This window comes from Diabrotica undecimpunctata, chromosome 11 (genome assembly GCF_040954645.1).
Source record: "Diabrotica undecimpunctata isolate CICGRU chromosome 11, icDiaUnde3, whole genome shotgun sequence".
Lineage (NCBI taxonomy): Eukaryota > Metazoa > Arthropoda > Insecta > Coleoptera > Chrysomelidae > Diabrotica > Diabrotica undecimpunctata.
Window position 1 is genome coordinate 33569591 of NC_092813.1, and position 26161 is coordinate 33595751.

Sequence of the window (26161 nt, forward strand, 5' to 3'; positions counted from 1 at the left end):
GCGAGGTGTGACCGGTTTGATCTTCGGACATGTGGATCCCATGCTTAGTATGGTATACACATGTCCTTAGAGGTTGGGTTGATCGCTTAGCGTGATTGTGTGTGTGTGTGTACATGTTTAGGGTACGAAAAGTATGTTTATTATTTATTAATGTGTAGCATATTTTAGTCTTGCTTTTTTATTGCTAATTTTAGATTTCTGATGCATTTGATATGTAAACCTGTTTCACTGCAGTTTTCTGGCTCAGTATTTGAATGTAATGTTAAAGAAGAAAAAAAAATTGAATATTTAATTACCATTTTAGAGAACCATAGCTACGCACAGAAAATGTTTCATATGTGAATATTAATATGTGAATATAATATTGCTGAAGACTTTGGGCCGTATTACCAATGATCTATTTAACTTTTAATTACAAACATTACATGATTATTACATTATTTCTATTGTAGGTAATAACTAGCCGGTTCAATTTTACACAAAAAAAATTAATAAAGCTCTCTTTGTTATTTTTTTAATAGATTGTTCAAAATATGATTATTTTTCGTAACATGAACGTACTGTAGTGAGCTACAGTTAAGAGCTATTGCTCAACAATTGTTTTCTGCTGGAAATAGTAAAGAGGGGGGAATGCAACTTTCCTCAAAAATAGAATATTATTTTTTGTCGGGTAAAGTTTGAAAAATTGGATATTGTTTCCAAAGCAAAATTTATTTTCTTTATTCAAAGAGATAATTTCTGAAATTTTACTTTTATTATGATCTGTTGAATATTCCCTTCCGTTACCATTAGAACAGGAGATAAGGGTACCTTTTCTCCCATTGATGTTTAACAGAAAGTGTTATTACAATTGTATATTGTTTCCAAAGCAAAACTAATCTTCTTTATTCAAAGAGATAATGTCTAAAATTCTACTTTTATTATGATATGTTGAATATTCCCTTCCGTTACAATTACAACAGAAGATAACGGTACCTTTTCTTCCGTTAATGTTTAACAGAAAGTGTTCTTTTCGATAGAAGATAACAAAAAATGATTTTAGGTTCAAGTCTTGCTCCAAGTATTCTACCTTATCTAGTGGATCTGATTAATTTAGATGACTCAGACACAGATGCCAACTACAGTCCACTCGAAGACCTGCTTGCTTATGAGTCATCAGGTGATGAATACAAAGCTGTACATAAAAAAAGGAAGTCGATGGACAGTAAGACCTACACAGATTTGGTACCAGTAAGTGCTAATTATTTTAGAGCAGATATACAAACAGAATCAACTACTTTACCATTAAAAGCTAAAGACACGGATAATTTTGTAAATGAAATTATTCAAGGTACTTATGAAAAAGAACACTCTGTTAAGACATATAGTACTTGTATTAGAGCAATACCTGCACAAGTTTCTCTTACAAAAGCTGAAACTATAAGAAAGAGAGGATTAAAAGGCCAAAGCTGGAGAGTAAGAGAAGGAACAAAGACTTTGAGGAATCAAGTTATGGAATACGAAACAAGCAAAGGAAAACTAGTAAAAGCTAGAAAGTAAAAAAAAATTAGATTTGTGTAGGAATAAGTGTGCTAAAAAGGTTTCGGACAATATCTGCAAAAAAGGTCTTCGCAGATTATTGGGAGATGAATGACTATAACAGGAGGTGTAGTTATATAGCGTCATTATTAGAGTTAGATGAACCTAAAACAAAAAGATAAAGGAAAGAAAATAGTGACAAATTTAGACAAACTAGTTTCAAGTATCACATTGAAGTTGATGGTAACAGAGTTGTTGTTTGCAAGGACTGTTTCTTCTGGCAAAAAATCAATTTCTTCTGGCATAATCCAACCGAATGAAAGAAGAAATTTTAGAAAAACCTTTTTAACTGAAATAGAAAACAATAAAATAAATCAATTTTTAATTGAAATCCCAGCTTATGAAAGCCACTACTCAAGACGAGATTGTGGGAAAAAATTGTTTCTCCATATTTGACGATAGTGGCACTATATGAAGAATACAAGCGTACCATATCTGAAAGCAGTTCAAAACCGGTAAGCTATACTAAGTTTTCTGAGGGGTTCCACAACTTAAATTTAAAAATTAAAAATCCTAAAGTAGATACCTGTTTAAAATGTGATAGGTTAGATATGCAACTGAAAATTTGTTCTAAGAATGAAAATCAGGAGTTTTTACAACAAAAAAATGGCCACCTTGATAACGCTGAGTATGAGTACGAGTCTAAAAAGTTAGACAAAGAAAATTCAATAGTTAATGATTCAACCAAAACTGTGACATTTGACATGCAGCAATGCCTTCCCACTCCACTCGTGCATAGTTCTGTAACCTTCTATAAACGCTAACTTTGGACTTTCAATCTAATAGTTTACGACTGCAGTGACGGCACAACTTACTGTTACCGTTGTCATGAAGGTGTAGCTGGCAGAGGTGCTAATGAAGTTGGCTCATGTGTATATAAATTTATTTGTGAAGCTATAAAGCCTGTTGTAAAAAGTTTAACCATATACTCAGATACATGCGGTGGTCAAAACAAGAATACACATATAGCTGCTATGTGTATGGTAGCCCTGCAAAATTCTCCTAACTTAGAAGAGATTAACCATAAATTTTCGGTACTGGGCCACACGTACATGGAGTGTGATACATCACACGCCCTTATTGAAAAAAAGAAAAGAGCTTTTGCTGGAAACATTCATTATCCTCATGATTGGGTCCAACTTATACAAAGAACTGATAAGAAACGCCCTTTTGTGATCAAGGAGGTGAATCAAGATAGCTTCTTTGACTTTTCTAAGCTGCTAAAAACCAACCTTCAGTAGCAAAAAGATGATTTTAGCTGGAGAGATGTACAGCGGCTAAAGTTTGTCAAAAACGAGCCTGGAATAATTTACTATAAGAATTCCTTAGAACTTAATCAACCGTTTCACTGTATTAGTTTTAAAACAAGAGGCAAAGAAACCATTAACAAAATGAACCCTAATTTACGTTACCCAGGACAAAATCCTATACATAAGAAAAAAAAAATGACCTCCTCGACCTGCTTCTATATATTTCACCAGTATTTCACCAATTCTATGAAGACTTAACAACATCAAATGAAGCAGAGGATACCTACCCTGATGATATTTCTGATGAAGAAAATGAAGAGATAGTGCAACCGATTGACAAAAGAAAGAAAGTAAATGTGAAACCCACGAAAAAAATGACAGCTGTCCAAGAAAATAAAGCAAAGAAACAAACTGGCTGGAAGAAGGGAAAAAATGTAAATACTAAATAAAACTTTAAAAGAATATTGATTGATTTTTCATATCAGTTTTTCTGTATTTTTGTTATTAAATAGAACTTACTTGGTTTGGTATCACTTAAATGAATAAACAGAAGTTTGTTTTCTTGCTAAATGTTTTTGTATTAATATTTGTTAAAACCTACTTTGGTCTCAAGAGTCCCATTATTATTATTAAATATTATTTTTTATGCTTTTTATAATAGTTTGTGTTATGCGTTAAGCGTATTAACTTCATGTTATATGCGCAAATTGTGTTAAGTCCATGTAAGAAAAGGTTTATTATTTTTTTATGATACTTCTATGGTTTGTTTAAATTATTTATTGATTACGTTATTGAGAGAAATAAATATTTAGTTGATCAAAAATATTTAAAATAATTTTAAGGGATACATTCTTATAAAAACTCCAAAAGTATAGCTCGAACAGATTATTGCAATTTTGAAACGCATTTATCCCAAAATAGTGTTTTAGGACTTAACTCTCTTTACGCACAGGGCACAGAATTACGAGTGTTGTTGTTTTTTTTTAATTCAACTTTTTGTTCTTTATTGTCACAAATTATTAAGAAAAAACTTTTAAAAAAATATTACCAAAAACGTACTATCAAATTCCGTCCCATACTGTTTTTTCTGTAAAAGCAAAAAAGGAAGTTTACAATATGAGGAGCATACATGCAAAAACCGATAAATACACTTTTTACAATTTTGAGATAAAAGCCAAAAACTTAACAACAAGAAAATCCCTTAACAATTTAAAGAAACATCATATTGGAAATAAATAGTAGTAATGTAATGAAATTCTAGAATTTTAATATATTACCTTTTTCTACTTTATTTATTTTTGTTTTTTTTTTAAGTTATCGGGTTTTGCTTGAAAACAGGAATTTATCGGTTTTTGCCTGAAAGATCTTTGCAAGAGCACCATATTTTTGTTGTTAATAAAAGAAAATAAACGAACTAGAGTGTAAAAAATTATTTTTATTATAAGTATTTAACAATTTGAAAAAATTAAAAAAGTAAAATCAAATCTGAAGCGTTAGTTCCTCTTCCAAGCAGTCACATGTCTTCCCTTCCTCTTCCTCCTCATCCTTTTCATTTGAACTTTTGCCATTAAGCACTTCCCGGTACCAGTCAAGTTCTTGTAATTTCTCCTAATCTTTATTGAATTGTTGATTTATTAACTGTTTTTCTTTTCGGGGATACCCCGAGTCAATTCTTTTTCTGAGATGGTCAACTCAATATCGGAAAATTTTGGTTTCAAAATTTTCCAACCCACTGGTTAAATAATAGTTTTGGAATGATCATATTTTTATGAATTTGCCATTGTTAAATTTTTTTATTATAATTTTCTTTGTATCGGCTACTGCTTTCACTTTTTTCAAGTCAAATTGGAGCTCTTTCGTATTAAACAATCTCCAATGCACTATCTAACAACTCCAATGTGTTTGTAAATTTCTTCATATATCTCTCGAGAGAGAATTGTGACTTTTTTTCTTAGAAGCTTTTCTACTCTCCCAAATACCCTGTCTGCTGGCAAATACGAATCACCCTTGACTGGAAATACAAGTAATATTTCGGTTACTTAAACTGGAGCTTTAAATCTAAGCCAGAAGTACAGCGAATGAATAATATGGGAGTTTTTGTTTTGTCCACCGCATCCGTGGCACAAGAGGCGAAGTGTCGTAATATTATCGTACACTAAAGAATCCAAATAATTTACAAGTGTAGAACTTATTTCAATTAAGCACCTACCTACCTAATCTTCAGTCCACGTAAAAAAGTTGGATGTTTGGACTGGCTATCAACGCAGCAAAAAACATAAATCCTAATCTGCTGTACATAAAACGCATCATTAATAAGTGTTTTTTGGCAAAGACTGCACGTGCTGAATATCAGAGCAGAATGTAATGGAATTTTCAGGAGTTTCTTTTAGCAGACTACAAAAAGCATTAGCCCTCTTTTGGTGGATATTCAACTCAGTACAAAACTCCTCGTTAATTTTCATTCTAATTTTGAATTAAGGAGTAGTACATTGTGAGCATACATCTAATGCTAGAGTAGAAAACCCAATGTTAAAATCATTAACGAATATCCTCCTAAACATCGAAAAGTTTACAATATATTCAGGGTCCAATAAACTCTCTTATTTTATTCTTTTTGACAACAGATTTTGTGGACACGTGATCTCCACCCCGATTTTTTTTTGGGATATTTTCGTCTGACAATGTTTTAGCAACGCAGTTTATGCGATCTTTCTTAATATTCACACATTTCAAGAAAAATGCTTGGCATACCTGAACTCTTTTCGACAAGAAGAAGTGTACGGAAAAGTTTCGCCCCTTGACTGCTCGTTCTGTTGTCGATCTTTTCCTTTCAATTTGAACTACTGACATTTAATGACACAATTTGATATCCTGTTCCGACTTCACATTATTTTCAAAAATTTTGTTTCGAATGGCTCGAATGTCACTTTCAACAATGCTACTGCAGTAATAAGTAGGGCCACTATGTTTGCAAACTCTTGTAAAGTTTTCCAAATGAGGATCGCTATCACGATATCTAAAATAAAAAATAAGTTAGGTAACGAACATCTTAATTTATTTTTTACCTGTTACCTTTGCTTTTGCAATTTCTGCCTCTTGGTCTCATTTTTTTCTTATTTCCTATACTAATTTCCAACACACTTGGTTGCATTTTTAAAACTTAATACAATTATGTTTAAACAACTGCTTAGTACGTAATTCATAAACAATATAATATAACCTCTTAATCCTTTGCCACTTAATTCATTTCGACAACGTGATTAAGGTAACACAGTCCTCCCGTTTTTAATTTACTAACTACTACCTTAGAAAAAGAAGTATATTTCTTTGTTTATGCTACTACTATAAAACGAAGCTCGAAACAGCATAAAGAAACCTGCTAGTTAAACTAAGTACGTACGATATTATGGATTTACATCATAGATGACGAATTAATTATTTAAAGATATATCGGGTTTTGCTTGAAATTTGGATTTATCGGCATCTGCTCGAACTGGTCAACTTTGTACATCATTTTGAAGGGAAAATATCGGTTTTTGTTGGATTTTTATATTCTAAAAACAGAGAGGGCTACTAAATTGATATGAATCCATTCTTCTTCTTGTTCAGGTGCCATCTCCGCTACGGAGGTTGGCAATCATCATAGCTATTTTAATTTTTGAGGCAGTAGCTCTAAATAGTTGTTTTGAGCTGCATCCAAACCATTATCTCAGGTTCTTAAGCCATGAAATTCGTCTTCTTCCGATGCTTCTGCTGCCATCTATCTTTCCTTGCATTATGAGTGGCAGGATGCCATACTTCTCACCCCGCATCACATGTCCGAGATACTGCAGCTTTGTTTCTTTAGTTGTAAGTTCAACTTCCTTCTTTTTACCTATTCTTCTCAGTACTTCATTGTTCGTAACTCTATCTACCCAGGAAACCCTCATAATTCTTCTATAGGTTCACATTTCAAAGGCGTTAAGTCGTCTCATTGTGTCTAGATTTAACGTCAATGATTCCACTCCATAGTATAGTACACTGTATACGTAACATTTTGTTAGGCGTACTTTAAGAGCTAATGTTAAATCTTTGCCACATAAAACCTTTTTCATTTTCATAAAATTAGAACGTGCTTTTTCGATTCTGACTTTGATTTCTGCAGTATAGTCATTATTTTCTGTTATAAGTGTTCCTAGGTAAGTATACTTTTTTACTCTTTCGATCTGTTGGCCCTCACTATCAAGATTTCGTTAGTATTATGGTTGTTTTTACAAATTTTCATAAACTTCGTCTTTTTCATATTGAGCGAGAGTCCGTACTCCCTACTAAACATTACTATTTTACTTATGATTCTTTCCAGGCCTTGTAAACTATCGGCTATTATTACTGTATCATCTGCATATCTGATGTTGTTAACTAAGACTCCATTTACTTTTATACCGACTGTTTTATCTTCCAGAGTTTCTCGAATTACCTCTTCAAAATAGGCGTTAAATAATAGAGGTGATAGTATACAGCCTTGCCTGACTCCTCTCTTTATTTCCATTTCTTCAGATGTCTCTTTTTCAATTCGTATATTGCCGGTTTTAATAAAGGTTTGTTATTGGCCTTAAATCTCTTTCATCTAGGTTTTTATTTTTTAGAATTTTCATAAGTCGCTCATGTTTTCATGAATCCAAAACATGAATCCATATTCAGGTTAAAAAATTCAAAAAATTGATTTAGCGGTTTTTGCATGTATGCACTCGTATAGTCTGACAATTTATTAATTACAAAAAAACATTAAACTAATTTTATTTTATTCTGTGGGGCATTAGATTTTGTTATATTTCGCATGTGCTCTAATTTCGGCCTAACCCAAATTTAGCCTGACATGGTATTTACAAAAAGAGACTCACAAAGTTATTCACATTTTATTTCTTTTCTATAATCATGGTCAGAACTGAAAAGCCTAAGTCAATGCAAAAAAAAATTCACTATGAAAAGAGGCATGTCTGCCTTTAAAGCATCCAAAATGTATGGTATGCCAAAAAGTACATTGAAAGATGTGAATGCAAATAGTTAAGAATGCAAAGGTCAATACAAGAACATTATTATATAAGTTTACATTCTAATAATTAAATGTCTAGTTTCTGCTATCAAAACAATTAAGTCTATTACCTAAATCGTTTTTCTGATAGCGTGTTATTAAACAATCATTTGTTGAATATCTTTTTTTAAACTTTTCCTTTAAAACTGCTTTTTAAAATAAAGGCCTTTCCAACCTTTACATTACCATTTCAAACCAAAAATGTCACATTATTCAGCATGATGACTACTATCACCGACGCGCAGAAATAAGCTATTCTATGGCCTTAAAATTACATTTTTTAATGACTCTATTTTATATAACATATAAAAACAAACTCATTCGTAGATTGTACCTCGACGTGTAAACATCGACGATTGCTGCGGTGTTATTAATAGCAGTGAAATACGAGTTTACCAGTGAGTGATAATCAGTAATTGTAACGTACGTATTTGAACATTTTAAATTAGATTTGTTTAGTTTATTCGGATCTATAATTAGATTCCAGTTTTTTGCTTTTTACATTAATTAGAAACATCAATATTAATGGACTAGCATAAACATCGAAAAGTGATAGCCGGCTACCTGTGGTGCCGGCAAAATGTTTAAATATCAACAACACTCTAAACTAAACAAATAATAAAATTTCATAATATTGTTTCTGCTTCTGACTACATGGGCAGTAACGTGCAAAACAGTTCAGCTTCAAATATGTCTCAAACTACAGATAATGCAACTTCTAGACAAACAAATTCGTATGCATCCATAGTAACATCCATAGTTAAACCTTCGTTTCCAAAACACAACCAAGCGGTAGTATTACATGCTGATCAAAACCTTAAATTACATGACTATGTTAGAGCTATAGGCAATATTATCGGTCCCAAACAAATTTCTTTTGCTTCTAGGATATCCCATAATAGGATATGTATTTATCTTACCAATTCCAATTTAGTCGAACAATTATTGACATCCCATCCAAATATTCAGATAGGGAACATTACCCTAAATATTCGCAGACTGGTTTCCCCTACAAAAAGAATTGTCATATCAAATATTTCCCCAACCGTTCCGCACGATTTAGTAGAATCTGCCATCAAAAATCTTGGGCTTGAGTTAGCCTCCCCGGTTTCCTTTTTAAGAGCTGGTATCCCAGGTGATGAGTACTCTCACATCCTTAGCTTTAGACGCCAAGTCTATGTTTTTTCCAATACAGATAATTTTGAATTATAAACGTCAATTGTAATACCTTTTGAAGGTATTGACAACAGAATCTTCTTATCTACAGATAAAATGGAGTGTTTTATCTGTAAACAACCAGGACACATTGCTTCTAAGTGCCCTAATCCTCCAACTGTTAATGTAACCCAAACTCCCAATTCAAATCCCGAATTATCCACGAACACAACCCCTTTACTAGATAACACACAGTCGACAGACACCTCCAGCGCGACCCCTATTACAGATACTGCACAACTAGACTCAACTACCGCATTAAATCCAGCCCTCAAACGAGGTCGCTCAGAAGTATCGACGGTCACGAATGATAACAGTTCCCTAGATGACACTGTTAGCATGCCTCCACCCATTTCACCTGCCAGCCATATACAGCAGGATAAAACCATTAAGCAAAAAAGAAAGAAACGAAGGACAAACCCACCAATAGAAACCGGACTAACTGAACAAACTAAAGAGGATATAAAAAAAGCCTACAATAAATCACCAGAAGCATTCATACTTCCTCAAGATAATTTGATAGCTTTCCTTGAAAACACCTTTGGAAATAACGATCCTTACACCGAAGCATTGAAATTCACGACCGATATTAAATCTTTGATCTTAATTTTACAATTTCTGTACTCATCTCTCCAAGAACGGGCAATTAAATATCGTATAACACGCATAAATAAAAAAATTAAACTCCAACTGGATCCTGATGACGCCGAAAGTGTATCTAATATTGATATATCCTATGACGTAAGCGATGATGACAGCAACTCAGACGCATCTCAACAGTCTCAAAAGTCTTTACAATAATCTGTAATTTTATTCACATTAATTCAGTGGAATTGTGACGGGTTTTTCCCCCGTCTTGAACGATTACAACAGTTAATCTCAGATCACGTCCCTGATTTTCTCTGCTTACAAGAGACCAACTTTAACACAACACACAATCCGTATCTTAGAAACTATTCTAGCTATAATTTTATTAGGACAACGCATTTAAGGGCCAGCGGTGGATCCTCCATTTGTATCTCAAATGATGTCTTTCACCGAGAATTTTTGTTAAATACAACGCTGGAAGCTGTAGCAGTAACTGCATGGTGCCCTAACAAAATTGTCATTTGCAATGTTTACATTCCTCCTAACTATAATCTTGTCAGTGCTGAACTTTTAAATCTCATTAACCAACTTCCAGCTCCGTTTATTCTTGTTGGAGATTTTAATGCTCATAGTGTTATATGGGGATCCAGAAATACGTTTGGTAGAGGTAAGATTATTGAGGATATTATCATTAATCATGATGTTAGTCTTTTAAACACAGGAAGTAGCACGTATTTTCACATACAGTCTGGCTCCTTCTCTTCAATTGACCTGAGCATTAGTGATCCCAAAACAGCTCCTCTTCTTACTTGGTACACGCTTGATAGTCTCTATGATAGCAACCACTTCCCAATTTTCATCACTAATAATGAAGCTAAACCGTCTTATGTTAAGAGCAAATGGAATATCTCAAAAGCTAATTGAAAGCTTTTCAGCGTATCTGTTAAGGATCGAGTTAACGAAATTGTTTATCAAAACAATGCTGATACTGATGTTGAGGAATTTAATAGATGTATACTGCAAGCAGCAGAGGAACACATAGGAGAGTGCTCCATTAATCCATCCCAAAAATCTGTACCATGGTGGAACCTATCTTGCAAGCTAGCAGTTAAAGCTAGCAAAAAGGCCTTAAACAAATATCGCAGAACACGATCAGAAAAGGACTTAATTAATTTCAAGAGACTAAAGGCCAACTCTAAACGAGTAATAAAAGAAAGTAAACGAGAATCTTGGATTAAATTCTCCAGTACTATAACCGCTGACACATCTCCAACGCAAGTATGGAACAAAATAAAACAAATTAATGGACGCAACACAACGTATAAAATGCCCGCTCTTATCCATGAAAATAATATTATTACAGACGACCAGAAAATCTCTGATACCTTGGCACAATATTTTTTAGACAAATCCAAAAACAAAATTAACCATTTATTGACACGAGACGAACAGCTGCCTCCTCAGTCCTCCTCATCGAACCCTAATCCACTTAACCTACCGTTTACTCTGAACGAACTCTATGATGTTGTTAGTTCTCTTAAAAATTCTGCTGCCGGACCAGATAATATCCCCTCAATATTTATTAAAAAACTACATTCAGATACATTAAGAAAATTATTAGATCTGTACAATATTTTATGGACATATCAACGGTTTCCCAGGCTATGGAGAAAATCCATTATGATTCCAATTAAAAAGAATGACTGCCTTTCAGCATTACCCAGTTCATTTCGACCCATCTCTTTAACTTGCTCATTATGTAAAGTCTTAGAAAAAATGATAAATAATCGTCTAAACTGGTATTTAGAACGACATAAGTTACTAAATCCATTTCAGTCAGGGTTTAGATCAAATAGATGCACTATGGACAATTTGGTTTCACTTCAGTCTAAAATTACATACGCCATGCAAAACAAGAATGAGGTAATTGCCGTTGTTCTAGACATAGAGAGTGCTTTCGATACCACTTCAAAATCAATAATTCTTGCAAAACTTAGTGACCTCAAATTAGAAGGTCATAAACAACATTTATTAATAATTTTTTAACGGATAGAACGTTCCAAGTGTCTGCAAATGGTAAAATGTCTGCACCACAAGCTGTAGAGAATGGACTATCTCAAGGTTGTATACTTAGCACCACACTATTCTTAATCTGTATTAACGACATATGCTCTACGATAAAAGCACCAGTTCAACACGCTATTTACGCTGATGATATCATTCTATTTTGTCAAGGTAGGACCACATCCAGTACATGCGCGTTACTCCAAAACACCCTAGAGTCTATAACCAATTGGTCAGAAAGTACATGATTCAAATTTTCACCACCTAAATCTGTAGTAATCCAGTTTAGTAAAAAATACAGGTCTCCTCAACCTAATTTACAACTGCATGGAACTCCGCTTCGTGTAGTAGATAACCATAAAATCTTAGGTATGCAGTTTGATAAAAGACTGTCTTGGAGAAATCATATACAAACCACTAAAGCTAATTGTTTAAAAAGAATAAACATAATTAAATCTCTTGCTCACTATCACTGGGGCTCTGAAGAGGAAGTATTACTCAGAATTTACCAAGCCCTAATTAGGTCCAAACTTGATTACGGTAGCATACTCTATATGTCTGCATGCAAGTCTCTCTTAAATTCTCTTAACGTCGTTCAGAACACATCTCTTTGTATTTGTCTTGGTGCTTTTAGATCTAGCCCATCTGAAAGCATTCATGTTGAAGCCTATGAACCTCCACTGACCTATAGGAGACAAAGAATACTTCTGAATTACTTTGCAAAGGTCTCTGCCAACCCCTCAAATCCAGCTGCCAAGCTTGTTGCCAGACACACAGTAATAAAGCCAACAGAAAAACTTAGGTCTGTATACCCATTTGACCGCAAATTACACCAGTTAATTAACAACACAGATTTTTCACATATGACCCCGATCTGTATCCCTCATACCCCGCCTTGGACCAGAAAGCAGCCTAGTTTTAACATTAGTCTATGTAGATACGACAAAAAGGAAACCCCCATTAGTATGTTTAGACAAGAGTTCAACAAAATGATTGACATGGAAAAGTTTGATACAATCTTATACACAGACGCCAGTAAAGATGAACATGGTACAAGCTGTGCTGTTACTACAACAAATGAAACAATAGCGTCATTTCGCCTCCCTACTATCTGCAGTATACATACAGCGGAATTATATGGAATAAACAAGGCGCTAGAAGTCACACCAAAAAGCAGCAAACGTATAGCCATATGCAGCGACTCTCTGCCATCGATACATTCACTAAAAACCCTAAGATCACAACACCCTATAGTCAATAAGGTACACGCTCACTGTCATCAGCTGTTAACTTCGGGCACCTCAGTCTCCATAATCTGGGTTCCTTCGCACGTAGGTGTTATTGGTAACGAGAAAGCGGACCAAGCGGCGAAAGAAGCTAATTGCCCTGATCATCCAGTCGAAAGGATACAGCTCCATCAGGACCTAAAATATCTCTTCAGGCAATCAGTCTTGGAAAATTGGCAAGATCAATGGAGTGGAAGCACATCCAAATTACATCAAATACAACCAATAATTCGACCACTGCAAATTCCCATACAAAAAAGAAGAGACAAAGCCATAATCAGACGAATAAGAATAGGACACACTCGTCTCACGCACGGTTACCTCATGAGTTCTGAAAATCCACCAGTCTGCGAACGCTGCAACAACACGCGGCTTTCCATACAGCATATCCTACTTGAATGCAGTACTTTCAGCTCCACCCGACGACGGCATAACATTAGTGGTACCCTTAGTGATATACTTAGTTCACCTGGTTCAATGAACTCTTTGATTATTTTTTCAAGAGACTCTAAATTATATAATTTAATATAAAATATTTACGAATTTTGTAAAAGTACCAAAACTGTAGCTTAATCATATATTGTAAATACCGATTTTGTTTGTTCCCGTGTCAATGACCATAGTTGTCGAGACACGTAAATTTAAAAATTAAAAAAAAAAAAAACAAACTCAGTTTAAAATAATAGGATTTAGAAACAAATTATACCAACCTTGGGTTCTTTGGCAAAGTTGTCAACAACGTTAGGAAGTTTGTCTACCTGTCTCTTCAATTCTGTGTTATTCTTTGCATCTCTTTTCCACCTAAGTGTATCCATAATATTATCTTTTAGACCCTGTGAGGGACCTTTTGGTCCAAAAAAACGTTTCCAAGTAATGTTCAAATCCATCAACCCGACCGTAAATCTAAAAATATATGCTACTAAAGTGACAGTCATACATATTAACTATTTAGTAATTTAAAAACATATCAAACTTCTGGAATTATTAAATTTTTAGTTTATACTAAAAGTGTCCAAAAGAATAAACAAAATTTTTAAACATATTTTCCTTCTTCTTAATTTAAGACTAAGTTACGTTAATCATTACAACTAACTCTTAGGATTCCGATCTCCAGCTATCATACCCTCGTTTTGGAGGTGTCCCAGGTCGTCTTGATGTATTGGGTTTTTCAGAACGTACAATTTTTGCAAGCCTCTTCTCGCCCATTTTACTAATGGGATCTTTTTGCTACCTGCGTCACTGTGGAACCCATTTTAGAATATTACGGACGCGGTTTTGTTCTCTTATAAACTAACTCCTTTTCCTGTTCCTAAGAGTGTAACGAAAGTTTTCATTTCAGTTGTCCTTATAGGAGTCTCTTGGTTGCAGCTATTTGGGCTCTAGTCTTAATCGCATAGATCATTACTGGTCTTACGCAGGTCTTATATATTCTTTACTTCCTATGCTGATATGCTTGTTCCCCCATTTAATGTCACGCATATATCCAGATATCATTGCTATTCTATCAATCTGTGCTGTGACTTTCTCTTTCAGATTTTTGCTACTGGTAATGTTGCCTTCTAGATATTTAAAGTTTATAACTTTTATATCTTTTAGATTCTATGTTATTCGTGAGTGACTGTGTCTTCTTCATATACAGGGTGAGTCATAACTATTGGGACACAGACCAAGGACAGGTTATTTGGACCAAAATATGGCTATTGGGCCAAATATGCCTTAATAAAATGTTGCTGAGAAAAAAGGCACAGGGTGGTAAAGTTAATTTTTGTTTTTCGTTTTTTGCTAATAGTTTCCCTGTATATTTATAAATTGCTATCAAAATTGGCACAGAGGCATAATCTTAGACAAGAAATAGTATTTTATTTACAATTTTACGTTTTGTCATAGAGGGCGCTACGTGGATCATTCCTAATGATCAAATTGAGTCTAAACTTTTTCTGATGAAACTTTTTAGTAATTTTTATTAGGAAATATAAAACATCATTTTTACGTAAAATTGGTAATCTTGTTTAAACATGATAATTTCAACCGTTTTCGATAAAAACGCAGTCGAACTGCTTAGAGTCTTAAAAAAGGATTTCAAATATTATTTCATTTATGAAAAGTATGCTTTGGACTGTCAGATAATTGTTGTTGGTAAATGTCATTTGTTCAGAGTAAATTATTTTTGATGTGACAGTGTAGTGTAATGTTGCATTTTTTAAAAGTAATCATTACTTTTTTTGATTGAAATGCCTCGTCACAATCATTTTACTAATGAAGAAATGCGAGATATATGATTTGCGTATAGGCACGAGAAAATTTTTACGGTCGCTCGGCAGCCAGAATGTATGGAATGTTATACGCAAACAGAAGGCAACCAAATCACAAAACTTTTGCAAGATTATATCGTAGTTTAGGTGAAACTGGGTCATTTCACACTAAAAATCGGGGTGGTCGACCGAAACAAATCACACCTAATCAAGAAGATGAACTTTTGGTTCGCGTAGATGAAAATCCTGAAATAAGTTCACGACATCTATCAGCAGCAACAGGAGTAAGTCAGTCGTCTATTGTTAAAATTCTAAAAAAAGAGAACCTCCATCCTTATCACTTCACTCCTGTTCAAAATTTACTTCCAACAGATCTTTTACGACGGTTACAGTTTTGCCAACGTATTCTGAATAAACATCGCAATAGCAGATACTTTATTAAGAATATTATGTTCACCGACGAAGCAACTTTTACCAGACGAGGGGTTTTTAATTGGGGAAATAGTCATTATTGGGAAGAAGAAAACCCGCATGCTATTAAAACTAGACATTTTCAGCATGGGTTTAAATTGAATATTTGGTATGGCATTACACTCGACCAACTACTAGGGCCCTATGTTTTTCCTCCAAATTTAAATGGAGATTCTTATTTATTCTTTTTGGAAAATACTCTTAGTGATATTTTAGATGATCTGTCACTGGATGTAAGAAGAAAAATGTGGTTTATGCAGGATGGAGCGCCACCTCATTTTTCATTATCTGTTAGAAATCATCTTAATGACGTATTTCCTCAACGATGGATTGGCAGAGGCAGTGATTTTCAATGGCCACCAAGAAGTCCTGAGTACAACCCGCTAGATTTTTATTTTTGGGGACATACGAAGTCCTTAGTTTATGCCAATGAAATTATTACACGAGACGAACTTTGGAGATACATTCAAAATGCAGCTAATGTTATAAGGGGACAGAATAATATTTTTTAACGTCCGAAAATCCTTTATAAAAAGAATTAGAAAAGGCATAGAAATCGGAGGAGACCATGTAGAACATTTAGTTTGAGTTTTTGTGAGTTCTTTTAAGTTAAAGTGTGTTTAGTTTTGATTTATCGTCAAAACGGGAAACCTTACGTTAGTTGCAACTTTGTTTATTAGTTTGGTATTTGATAGTGGAATTGTAAATAAAATACTATTTCTTGTCTAAGATTATGACTCTGTTCCAATTTTGATAGCAATTTATAAATATACAGGGAAACTATTAGCAAAAAACGAAAAACAAAAATTATCTTAACACCCTGTATCTTTTTTCTCAGGAACATTTTATTAAGGCATATTTGGTCCAATAGACATATTTTGGTCCAACTAACCTGTCCTTAGTCTATGTCCCAATAGTTATGACTCACCCTGTATATAACCATGTAAATTTTCGGTTAAATTAAAGTGTTTTGAAACGTGTCTAGTAATTGATATAAATTATCTTCATCCTCCGACGTAAGTCTCAGATCATTAGCATAGCAGAATATGTTAATTTGTTTTTCCCATTCTGTAACCTATTCCTGCTATTTATTTTAACTGCTTATTGTGATCCCATACTCACCAAATTGAAGAGAATTGGACTGATGCTGTCTCTCTTTCTTTTTAATGTCTGTATAGGTTTTTAGGGTTTGATGATTGCTTGAATCCCGAGATCTATATTTCTTTATCTTAATAATTTAAGGACTGTAAGTCTTACTCTGTCAAACGCCTTCATAAGATCCACGAAGCATATGTAAATAGTTTTGTTAAATTTAATTACCTTTTCCAATATCTGACGGATAATTAACATCGCATTGACCGTTGAACTGTTTCGTTGTTGTTGTTGTTCACATCTTCCGGTGTTTTCCACTTCGAGCGCTATAATTTTTGTCATCAATTTTTGGGATCGTCTTTTTCAGATTTTTTAAAACTGGGATGGTTAAACTATCTTGCCAAGCATTCGAAATTTTCTTATATACGGTGATTTTTTCATAGAAAATAAGCAGTTCCTCAGTAAAGCTTTCTCCAGTGTATTTAAGCATTTCGTTTATTATTTCGTCCATCCCTTCCACTTTTCGATTTTTTAGTTTGGGTAACGTTGTTTAAATAATTTTGGTTGTTATTTGCCATTCATCAGTAGTTATCTTTTCGGTATCCTCGAAATGGTCTTCCTCCTAAGTGTATGATTTTCAAAAAGTTTTTCAAAATGTGAACTATATGTATTCAATGGCTGGTTTATTGTGATTTGTAAGTATAGTTCATACTTTTTTCTGTCCTCAGTGGAGATGGTGTTCCATCTATGCTGAAAATTTGACCCAATAAATGTTCTTTATACTTCTGTACTAATTATGACTTTTTTCTTCTTTGCTGCCAAGTTTTTGACTTCATACGTAAAGCTTAGTGTGAAGCGTGAATTATAAGAACTGCTCTTCTGAACAGTTGGATGTATGACATTTCGGTCCGTTGCTTTGGATTTTCTAGTCATAAAATTCTGCGTTGACTTGTATGTCGTCTATCTTGGATTTTACTCTGTAGTATAAATTGAAGCAGATAATATTTAATATGACTTGTTCAGATTTTATAGATGTTAATATTTCTAGTTTTTTTTTTAGTTTACTCATGGATTATTTCATAAGTGACGCAATATGTCCAAGTTACCCTAAGTATACGGCGATAGCACATCATTTCGAAGTATTTCACTTAGTTACATAAGTCCTTGCTCATCATTCAGGCATCAGTGATAAATGAGAGGACAAAAAACATAGCATTGGACATCAAAGCACTCTAACTCATTCTTAACTGCTTACTGAGTCTTATCTTATAGAGATATATTCAGATGGATAGACTGTGTGGTTCTTAATTTGAATTCTGATTTGCTAAGACTAATCCCATTTCTTTCCCATTCCACACTATCAATCATACTCTTTAATCTTGTGCTTAAGGCGGTCATCAGAAAAACCACTGTATTAAATCGATACAAAGTACTGCATCTGCAGATGATATAGCTATCATTAGTAGGAGCAAGCAACGATTAATAGAAGTTTTTGGGTAAAATTATTTTTAAAGCATAAAAAAGCGGGCTTAAAATAAGGAAAATAAAAACCAAGTATATGACAGTCAAAAGCATACTTGATAATGAAACGACAACTATACCATCGAACGTGTGGATGGTTTTAGATATCTGTGTACAGAAATCAATATAAAAAAATTCCTTAAGTATGCGAAGTTAAGACTAGAATAGATTAAGTAATAACCTGGGTGTGAGATCTGGGTAATAACAAAAACGATAAAAAATAATTCAAGAGATTCAGAAGAAAAATAATGAGAAGAGTAAATGGTCCGGTACAAGAGGAGGATGGCACTTGAATGATCAGAAGGAACTAGGAGATTAATGAACTGAATACAGGGCACAACAACAATGGAGAAAGACTCATAAATATATGCCAACAATATGAGTTAAATATTTTGAATGGTTTTTTCGCCCACAAGAACATACATAAATACACCTAGTATCAGCACACAAGAGGTCTAAATCGATAATAGATTATTTCATAACAAGACAACAAACTAAGTTAAGAGTACAGGAAGTAAAGGTGAATAGAGGAGCAGAGTGCGGCTCGGACCACAGCCTGTTAATAGGAAAAATATATACACCATTCGTAGACAGGAACCACACAAACATCAACAAAGAACACAGAGAAAAAATAGAAAGAACTACGTACACTTTAGAAAATCTAGATAACGAGAGCACACAGTTACTTTACTCCTGGAGACTAACACAAAAACCACAGGAATCACACAGATCAACGACGGATGAATACGAACATATAAAAACTGCATGAAAGACGCAGCGCTAGAAGCTTTAGGGCCACAGGTACGGAGAGTAGATAAACCATATTGGTGGGATGAAGAAGTGGAAGAAAAGATAAAAAGAAAGAAGGAAGTATATCAAAAGTTATTACAAAAGGGAGACGAACAAACAAAACAACAATATAAACACTTGAATAAAGAAGTCAAACGAGAAGTGGCTAAAAAGAAAAACAGTGCATGGGAACAAAAATGCCAATACCTAGACAACCATATAGGAGAGACAAAGAGCTCTGAAGCCTGGAGAACTATAAAAACGATGAGCACAACGACAAAAAACCAAGTCCTAATAAACAGAATACCAGAGAACACATGGGTAGGGCATTTCGAGAACTTATTAACAGAGAGAAGAGAAAGGTTTAAACAGACAAATGAACAAGTGGAAGTAGAAGGAATAATAGAAATATCAATAGAACAAGTGAAAGAAGCAGTTAAGGGAATGAAATTAAGAAAATCTCGAGGCCCCCAAAACTGTTTGAAATGATCCGAAAATTATTCGAAAGATGCTTAAACGGAGAAGAAGTTCCAGAAGAATGAAGACAATCGTATATCTCTCCAATACACAAGAAAGGCACAAAGACGGATCCTTAAAACTATAGAGGGATCGCAGTGATTGCTACTATAGGCCCACTATACTCAAAAGTACTACGGAACCTGATAGAAAATGATATTAAAGACAAACAACCCGAAGAACAAGCGGGTTTTAGGTCCGGACGCTCCACTATGGATAATATTTTCACATTAAAAATTGCAATGGAAAAACGAGTGCAGAGAAATAGAGAAACCCATATAGCTCTATTAGATTTGGAAAAAGCATATGGCAGTGTATCGATCTCCCAACTATGGATAAAAGTGGGTAACTTGAAAATAAACCCAATTCTTATTAACGCCACTCAAAAATACTACGAACAAAACTTTGCAAGAATTAAAATGGGACAAGAAATCACCTCTCCTTTTCAAACAACAAAGCGATTAAGACAAAGCTGCTGTCTGTCACCCACCTTATTTAAAATCTATTTGGACAGATTCTTAGTGAAATGGGTAAAAAAATGTAGAAAAATGGGAATAGCGGTGGAAGAAAACGCACACTTTTCTTTGTGGATGACCAGGTAGTAATTACCGAAGATAGCTACGATCTTAGCTATATGGTAAGAAAACTGAAGAAGAATATGAGATGGCAGGTCTAAACATGAATATGACAAAATATGAATATCTCTCAGTGGTAATAGATGAAATATGCGACCTAGTCTTGGAAGACGACAAAATCAAAGGCGTGCAATCTTGCAAATACTTTGGGGGTCATTTTAAACAAGAAGGTAAATAGCGCAAATAAAATCAGAAAAAGAATAAACAAGTGCAGAGCAGCGACCCATGCCTTAAACTCTCTTCTCTGGAAAAAAACAATTCAACGAGAAACCAAAAAACACATTTACTGTAGTATAGTTCAAAGTATTACACTTTATGGTAGATCAAAACTGGAGAGAGTTAGAAACGAACAAATAAGAAACGAAATGAAAATGGAGCGAAATATCAATGACGACATAAAAAGAAAAGAATTAATCTGATTCGGACATGTTAAAAAAATGCCAGAGAGCAGACGGCCTAGAAGAGTACTGGAATGGATCCCTCCTGAAAGAAGAAAGAAAGGACGACCACGGAGATGTTGGCGCAACGATATTGATGAAGCAATGGCGCCAAGAGACTTAGAAGAGGCAACTGCATATGACAGAAAAAGATGGAAATTGGGGGCGGAGAAGCGGCGACAGCCGTAATCAATCCGTTATTATATATATATATATATATATATATATATATATATATATATATATATATATATATATATATATATATATATATATATATATATATATATACATCCCGCTATCCTTTTAAACTCTTTTCACGTTGCAGTAATTTAGCATCACCAAGAATTGCTATCATTTTCTATTTATAAATTGTGTATGTTCGTTTAGTGCACCTTTGTAGGCTTGGCACTGTTGTCGGTTTTTCAATATTCCGATTTTTTTTATGTATTTAATTTTTTACGTCATACCTACGTTTTAACATCGAGCGGTAAAATCACTGTATTTGGCATCATTTTAGAGCCAATAGATGTTGCCGGTATTAATCCTTAAAATAATATTTTAGATACCTAAATATCGATCGCTTTGGTTCAAGTTCAAAGAACGACATTGAAACTACCTGCTCACAAGTTGCAGTCGCAACGGGTTTTTTCTTCGTTTAGATGTTATATTTATTCAACCTAGATATTTTGGCCCAGAGAATCGTGTAGGGGAATATTTTACATAAATTTTAATTTACAACCTGTTTAGTCGAAGCTATCGATGAATAGTTTGAGATAAATATTATGGTTTTATGGGATTGAGGCCTTAATTATTGGTTGTGATCCTGTTAATGTTTAAAATTTTGATTTCCATTCCGGAAATCGTTCTCAAAAAACGTTTTTTTGTACAAAATGTGTATACACATGTTTACATAATTTGTACAATAAACAAAGTTATTGTAAAATAATAGTGGAAATCAAAACGTTAAATATTAGTTAATTAAAAATGTAATTTTCATCTCAATAACGACCAATAATTGTGGCTTAATCACATAAAAAAATAATATTTGACTTTGACCATGCCATAAGAAAGTAGTTCACGGAACCTCGCTAAATAGTTTAAAAAAATCTTATACAGAAATTTAAATTCTAAATAGTATGAGGGGTAGCTGACGAAAAATTCGTAAAGACGTACACTTGATTTTGCTTTGTTTTTTTTAACAATCTTAAAAGGCAAAAAAAATAATTTTTTGCTTATAAAACGTTTTGTATACATTCTAAAGAAAAATAATTAAAATAAAAGTTGTAGACCATAAAAAGTTTTTTATGTAGAGAAATACCAAATTTAAATACATAAATAATTGATATAATTTCAAAAAACCGTAAACTTTAAGATATTATGTTTGTAGTAATTTATAAATGTTAATAACATTGTTTTTTGCCTAACGACAGGTAATATAGCTACTTGAAATTATGGCAATTGATCAGTTATTAAAGTGTGCTAAATATCAAGCAGATCAAAAAATATTTTACAATTTATTCAATTTGTTTATGACAGAAACCGATTATTTAAACAACCGTACTTGTCCAAACAGTATGACTCTACAAGTATTTTGTAACTTGCAATCGATTCTTTGCGCTTTCAGTTTTAGGGTATATTAAAAAAACTTAAACATATTATTAAATTTTTTATTAAAAACAGTTTGAATAGGGGACTTTTTAGTTTTTAGACCACTTCACGTTTTTTCAGTTTCTTTGACAAGTGAGGATTGTCTATTCGCTTATTTCTTAATATGGGCTATGAGCAATTATCTAGTCAAGTCAACACTATTATAGAAGTTACCCATACTTTTCCAGTACTCATTCAGACGGTTCATCTTAATTGTCCCCATATGGATTATAAGTCCGAGAAAAGTCTTAAATTCTGTTTGTGTTGTCTCTTTCCAAAACGCAATCCTCGATTTTTCTGAACGACTTTGTGCAAATATTTCGTCAGAGTCAATCAGAGTCACTTCCATCATTCATTTAATCTACATCGTCCTCGCCAAATGCTTCTAACAATGATTGTAATTCAGCAGTGGTCAATCTACGTTTATGTTCACATCTAGCTTTTTTAGATGTCGAAGGCATATTATTTACATCCATCTTTTTATAAATACTATAACTCACTTTTACGGAGGTAATTAACAATAAAAACGTTCTACTAGAAACTATTAACTTACGACTTCCAATACTATAGGCCACTTGAGGCACAATACGTTTTTACTCAATAATAGTTCCTGTATAAGTAAAATTATTTTTTAATGTGCTTTAATGAAGCACACTAGACATATTGCAGTATTGCCATCACATTCTTCACAATATGTTTTAACTTTCTACTAGTCATGCTTCTTCTTAAAATTTTGTAACATCTTGTACACTTTCTTCTCTTTATATTATCTACATCGCTTTGCCTGAGATGGTATTTTTGGGTGTAACTGGTCGTGAGGGTTACAACATTTCTTTAATTGCAAATGCTTTCGCGAACTCCAGTCTGAACATAAGGATAGGTTGTCGCTTTTTTTACGTTTTCTATTATTTAGCAACTAAGCATTGACTACTACGGTATTAAATGCGGCATTAAATATTAATTCCACTGCCACTTTCCGGTACCACTTCAGAATTTTGCGTATTGGGCTTTGGTAAGAAGCCACTTGATCACTAAAATCTACACTCTTTTTCACCAAGTTATAATCGAGAATAGTTTGTGGTTTTAGTACTTGTGTATAATTTTTCTTTTCATTTGATTAAACCAAGATACAACTATTATGTTTAAATGTTGTAAGGATTAAAGCTGGTCTTTTGTCGACCCATTTTATCACTTGTAAAATCAATAATGGGGTTAAGTTTCATCGTGAGTAGCTGGTTGCAACTTTTTTAATCGAGATTTTGGTTTTACATGTTTTTATAGTAAAACATCTGCACATGAATAATTCGTTTCTTGAACAATGATTTCAATTCAACGACCAATATTCTAAAATAAGGTGTTATTACGTCGTCCGGAATATTATAAACTGGTTCTCTTTCACAAAGCATTGGAAATATGGTTTACATTCTATATTTAGAAAAATCTTTTACTGCAACTCTTGTTCGACTAAACTAAACTAAATTAATACACAAAACAAATTAATCTATTTTTTTTATAGAAATGCAGATTCCTGTTGGATTTTTATCAGTGCGGCATGAGTCACTGGTGTCTCGTATATCCGGACCTCTTATCGCATTACAAACATAATTCTCAATTAGCAGTGCGGTACAAGATACATTTAGGTCGTATAATCTTAAAGCCGTAATAAGACCATAAGACCGTATGTTATAAATAAATATATTCCTATAAAAATTATCTTGAAAGATGAAAAAATACAATAAAAAAGTGCAATATTAAGTGTTTTTAAAAAAATAATAAGTCATTCACGGGCGTACAGTTAAAAACAAAAGTTTTCAGTGTTCTATTGCTTGATTATTATTATCTGGTATTCTGAAAATGTTGACATTTTTTCCTGGTCTGATCTTCCTCAACTAACGTCATCTTTCTTATTTGGTGGGTTGTATTGTTCAGGTCTCTTTAAGTGTTTTTGTTGCTATCCATAGTGAATGATTTTCTTTAGACAATGTACTAATGTAGTGTTCAAATGTGGAATTGCGTGCATCATGTAGTGCTGATCTTAATTGTCTGATTATCTATCTCTTGCTCTTCATTTTTCGACTATTAGTTGTATAATATAATTCTGAGTGTTATTTGTGTTTTCTTGATTTGGAATTGTTAATTGTGTAGCTCCATATGAAATAGTAGAAGATGAAAACGACAGCATATTCATCCATAAAAAAAGGAAACGCGATAAAGATATCTGAAACAACTGTTTTATGTTTTACCAAAACAGATGAACAGAGCACTATAAAGAGGAAGTAGAATTAGCTATGAAACAGCTTGAATGGGGAAAAGAAGTAAGCTTAGACCAAATACCAGCAGGAATTATTCAACTGAGGAAAAAAATTAAATGGATATTTTACGCTAATATTTCACGTTCTGCGACGCATTCCACGTTTGACACACTGTCTTGTTTAGTTTTCTGTCATTCTATTTGTTAAATCCTATCTCATTCTCATCACAGCGTCAAGGAGCAGTAAATGTATGCACTGAACGGGAGGCATATGTCTAACAGTGAACGTTGGAGATTTTTCGAGTTTATCATATCTTCTTCTTTAAGTGCCTCTCCTATCGGAGGTTGGATATCATTAGGGCGATTCTAATTTTATTTACTGCTGTTTTGAATAATTCGTTAGTGGTACAGCCAAACCACTCTCTTAAATTTCTCATCCAGGACATTCTTATACGGCCTGGATTTCTGCGTCCTTGGATTTTTCCTTGCATTATATTTTGTAGGAATGTTTACTTTTGTACTCTCATCAGGTGGCCAAACTATTCAAGTTTTCTCTTTTTTATATTCAGTATAACTTCTGGATCGTTATTTATTCTGCGTATTACCTCTTCATTTGTAATTTTATCCACCCAACTTATTTTTAGTATACGGCGGTAGCACCACATCTCAAAGCTTTCAAGATTTTTAACATTCTTCTGTTTAAGAGCCCATGCCTCAACAACCGTAAAGCAAAGTACTGAATACATACTAAGTAGTTAACTAAAAGTGGACGTATGCAAAGATATGTATGACGTAATCGTATGGTATTCGCTAATAATCCTGTCACGTAATATGTCACACACTTCTGTGCGTTAATACGTTTTATTGCTGCCAGTTTAAGGTGTTATTACATGCCGCCATGTTTAATTTTTCTCCACCATCGTATTATCTCCGTTAAATCCTATCATTTTAGGCTCCATTTGTCATGATTAGACCTATAGGACCGGAGATACGCAACTAAGGCTCTTTTGACATAACATATATAGGAGCAAAGATATATACCTAAGGTCCTTTTGGTGTTAATGTATTTGATTTCTACGTCGTAGTATTCTATTGGTTAAATTGTACCATTTGAGGTACTGTACGTCACGATTGGACTAATAGGATCAACTAAGGCCCTTTTGCCAGGCTACTCTATTTAATTTTTATATCTCATTGTATTCTATTAGTTAAATTCTATCATTTGAGGTACGAAACGTCACGATTGGACTAATAGGACCTCAGATACATAACTAAGGCCCTTTTGACAAGCTGATGTATTTTATTTTTCTATGTTATTGTAATCGATTGGTTAAATCCTATCATTTGAGGTACTGTACGTCACGATTGGGCCACTAAAAACGAAGATACGTAACTAAGGCCCTTTTGACGTGATGCTGTATTTGATTTCTATGTCATTGTATTCTATTGGTTAAGTGCTATCATTTGAGGTATCGTACGTCACGATTGGACTAAT

The 26161-nt window shown here is 33.6% G+C and overlaps 2 protein-coding genes across 2 annotated transcripts in view; one reads left to right on the forward strand and one right to left on the reverse strand.

Moving 5' to 3' along the window:
- Positions 1-9171: 9171 nt before the first annotated feature.
- On the forward strand, positions 9172-13583 carry LOC140452871 (uncharacterized). The gene is made up of 4 exons (XM_072547206.1): positions 9172-9855; positions 9943-10514; positions 10638-11327; positions 12068-13583. The coding sequence occupies exons 1-4, from the start codon at positions 9172-9174 to the stop codon at positions 13581-13583; spliced, it is 3462 nt and encodes a 1153-aa protein (XP_072403307.1).
- A 181-nt stretch (positions 13584-13764) lies between these two features.
- The window catches only part of LOC140452872 (apolipophorins-like), a 100967-nt gene continuing 88570 nt past the window's right edge, over positions 13765-26161 (reverse strand). The window contains exon 11 of the mRNA XM_072547207.1: positions 13765-13955. Within this exon, the coding sequence (XP_072403308.1) occupies positions 13872-13955 (84 nt within the window). The 3' untranslated portion in view covers positions 13765-13871. The remainder of the gene's footprint in view (positions 13956-26161) is intronic.

Excerpts from the sequence above, each read along its gene's own strand:
- LOC140452871 (XM_072547206.1), top strand. The coding sequence starts at position 9,172 with ATGGAGTGTTTTATCTGTAAACAACCAGGACACATTGCTTCTAAGTGC. Across the intron at positions 9,856-9,942 it reads ATATTGATATATCCTATGAC|TGGAATTGTGACGGGTTTTT; the intron begins GTAAGCGATGAT and ends ACATTAATTCAG. Across the intron at positions 11,328-12,067 it reads TTAAGAAAATTATTAGATCT|GTCTCCTCAACCTAATTTAC; the intron begins GTACAATATTTT and ends TAAAAAATACAG.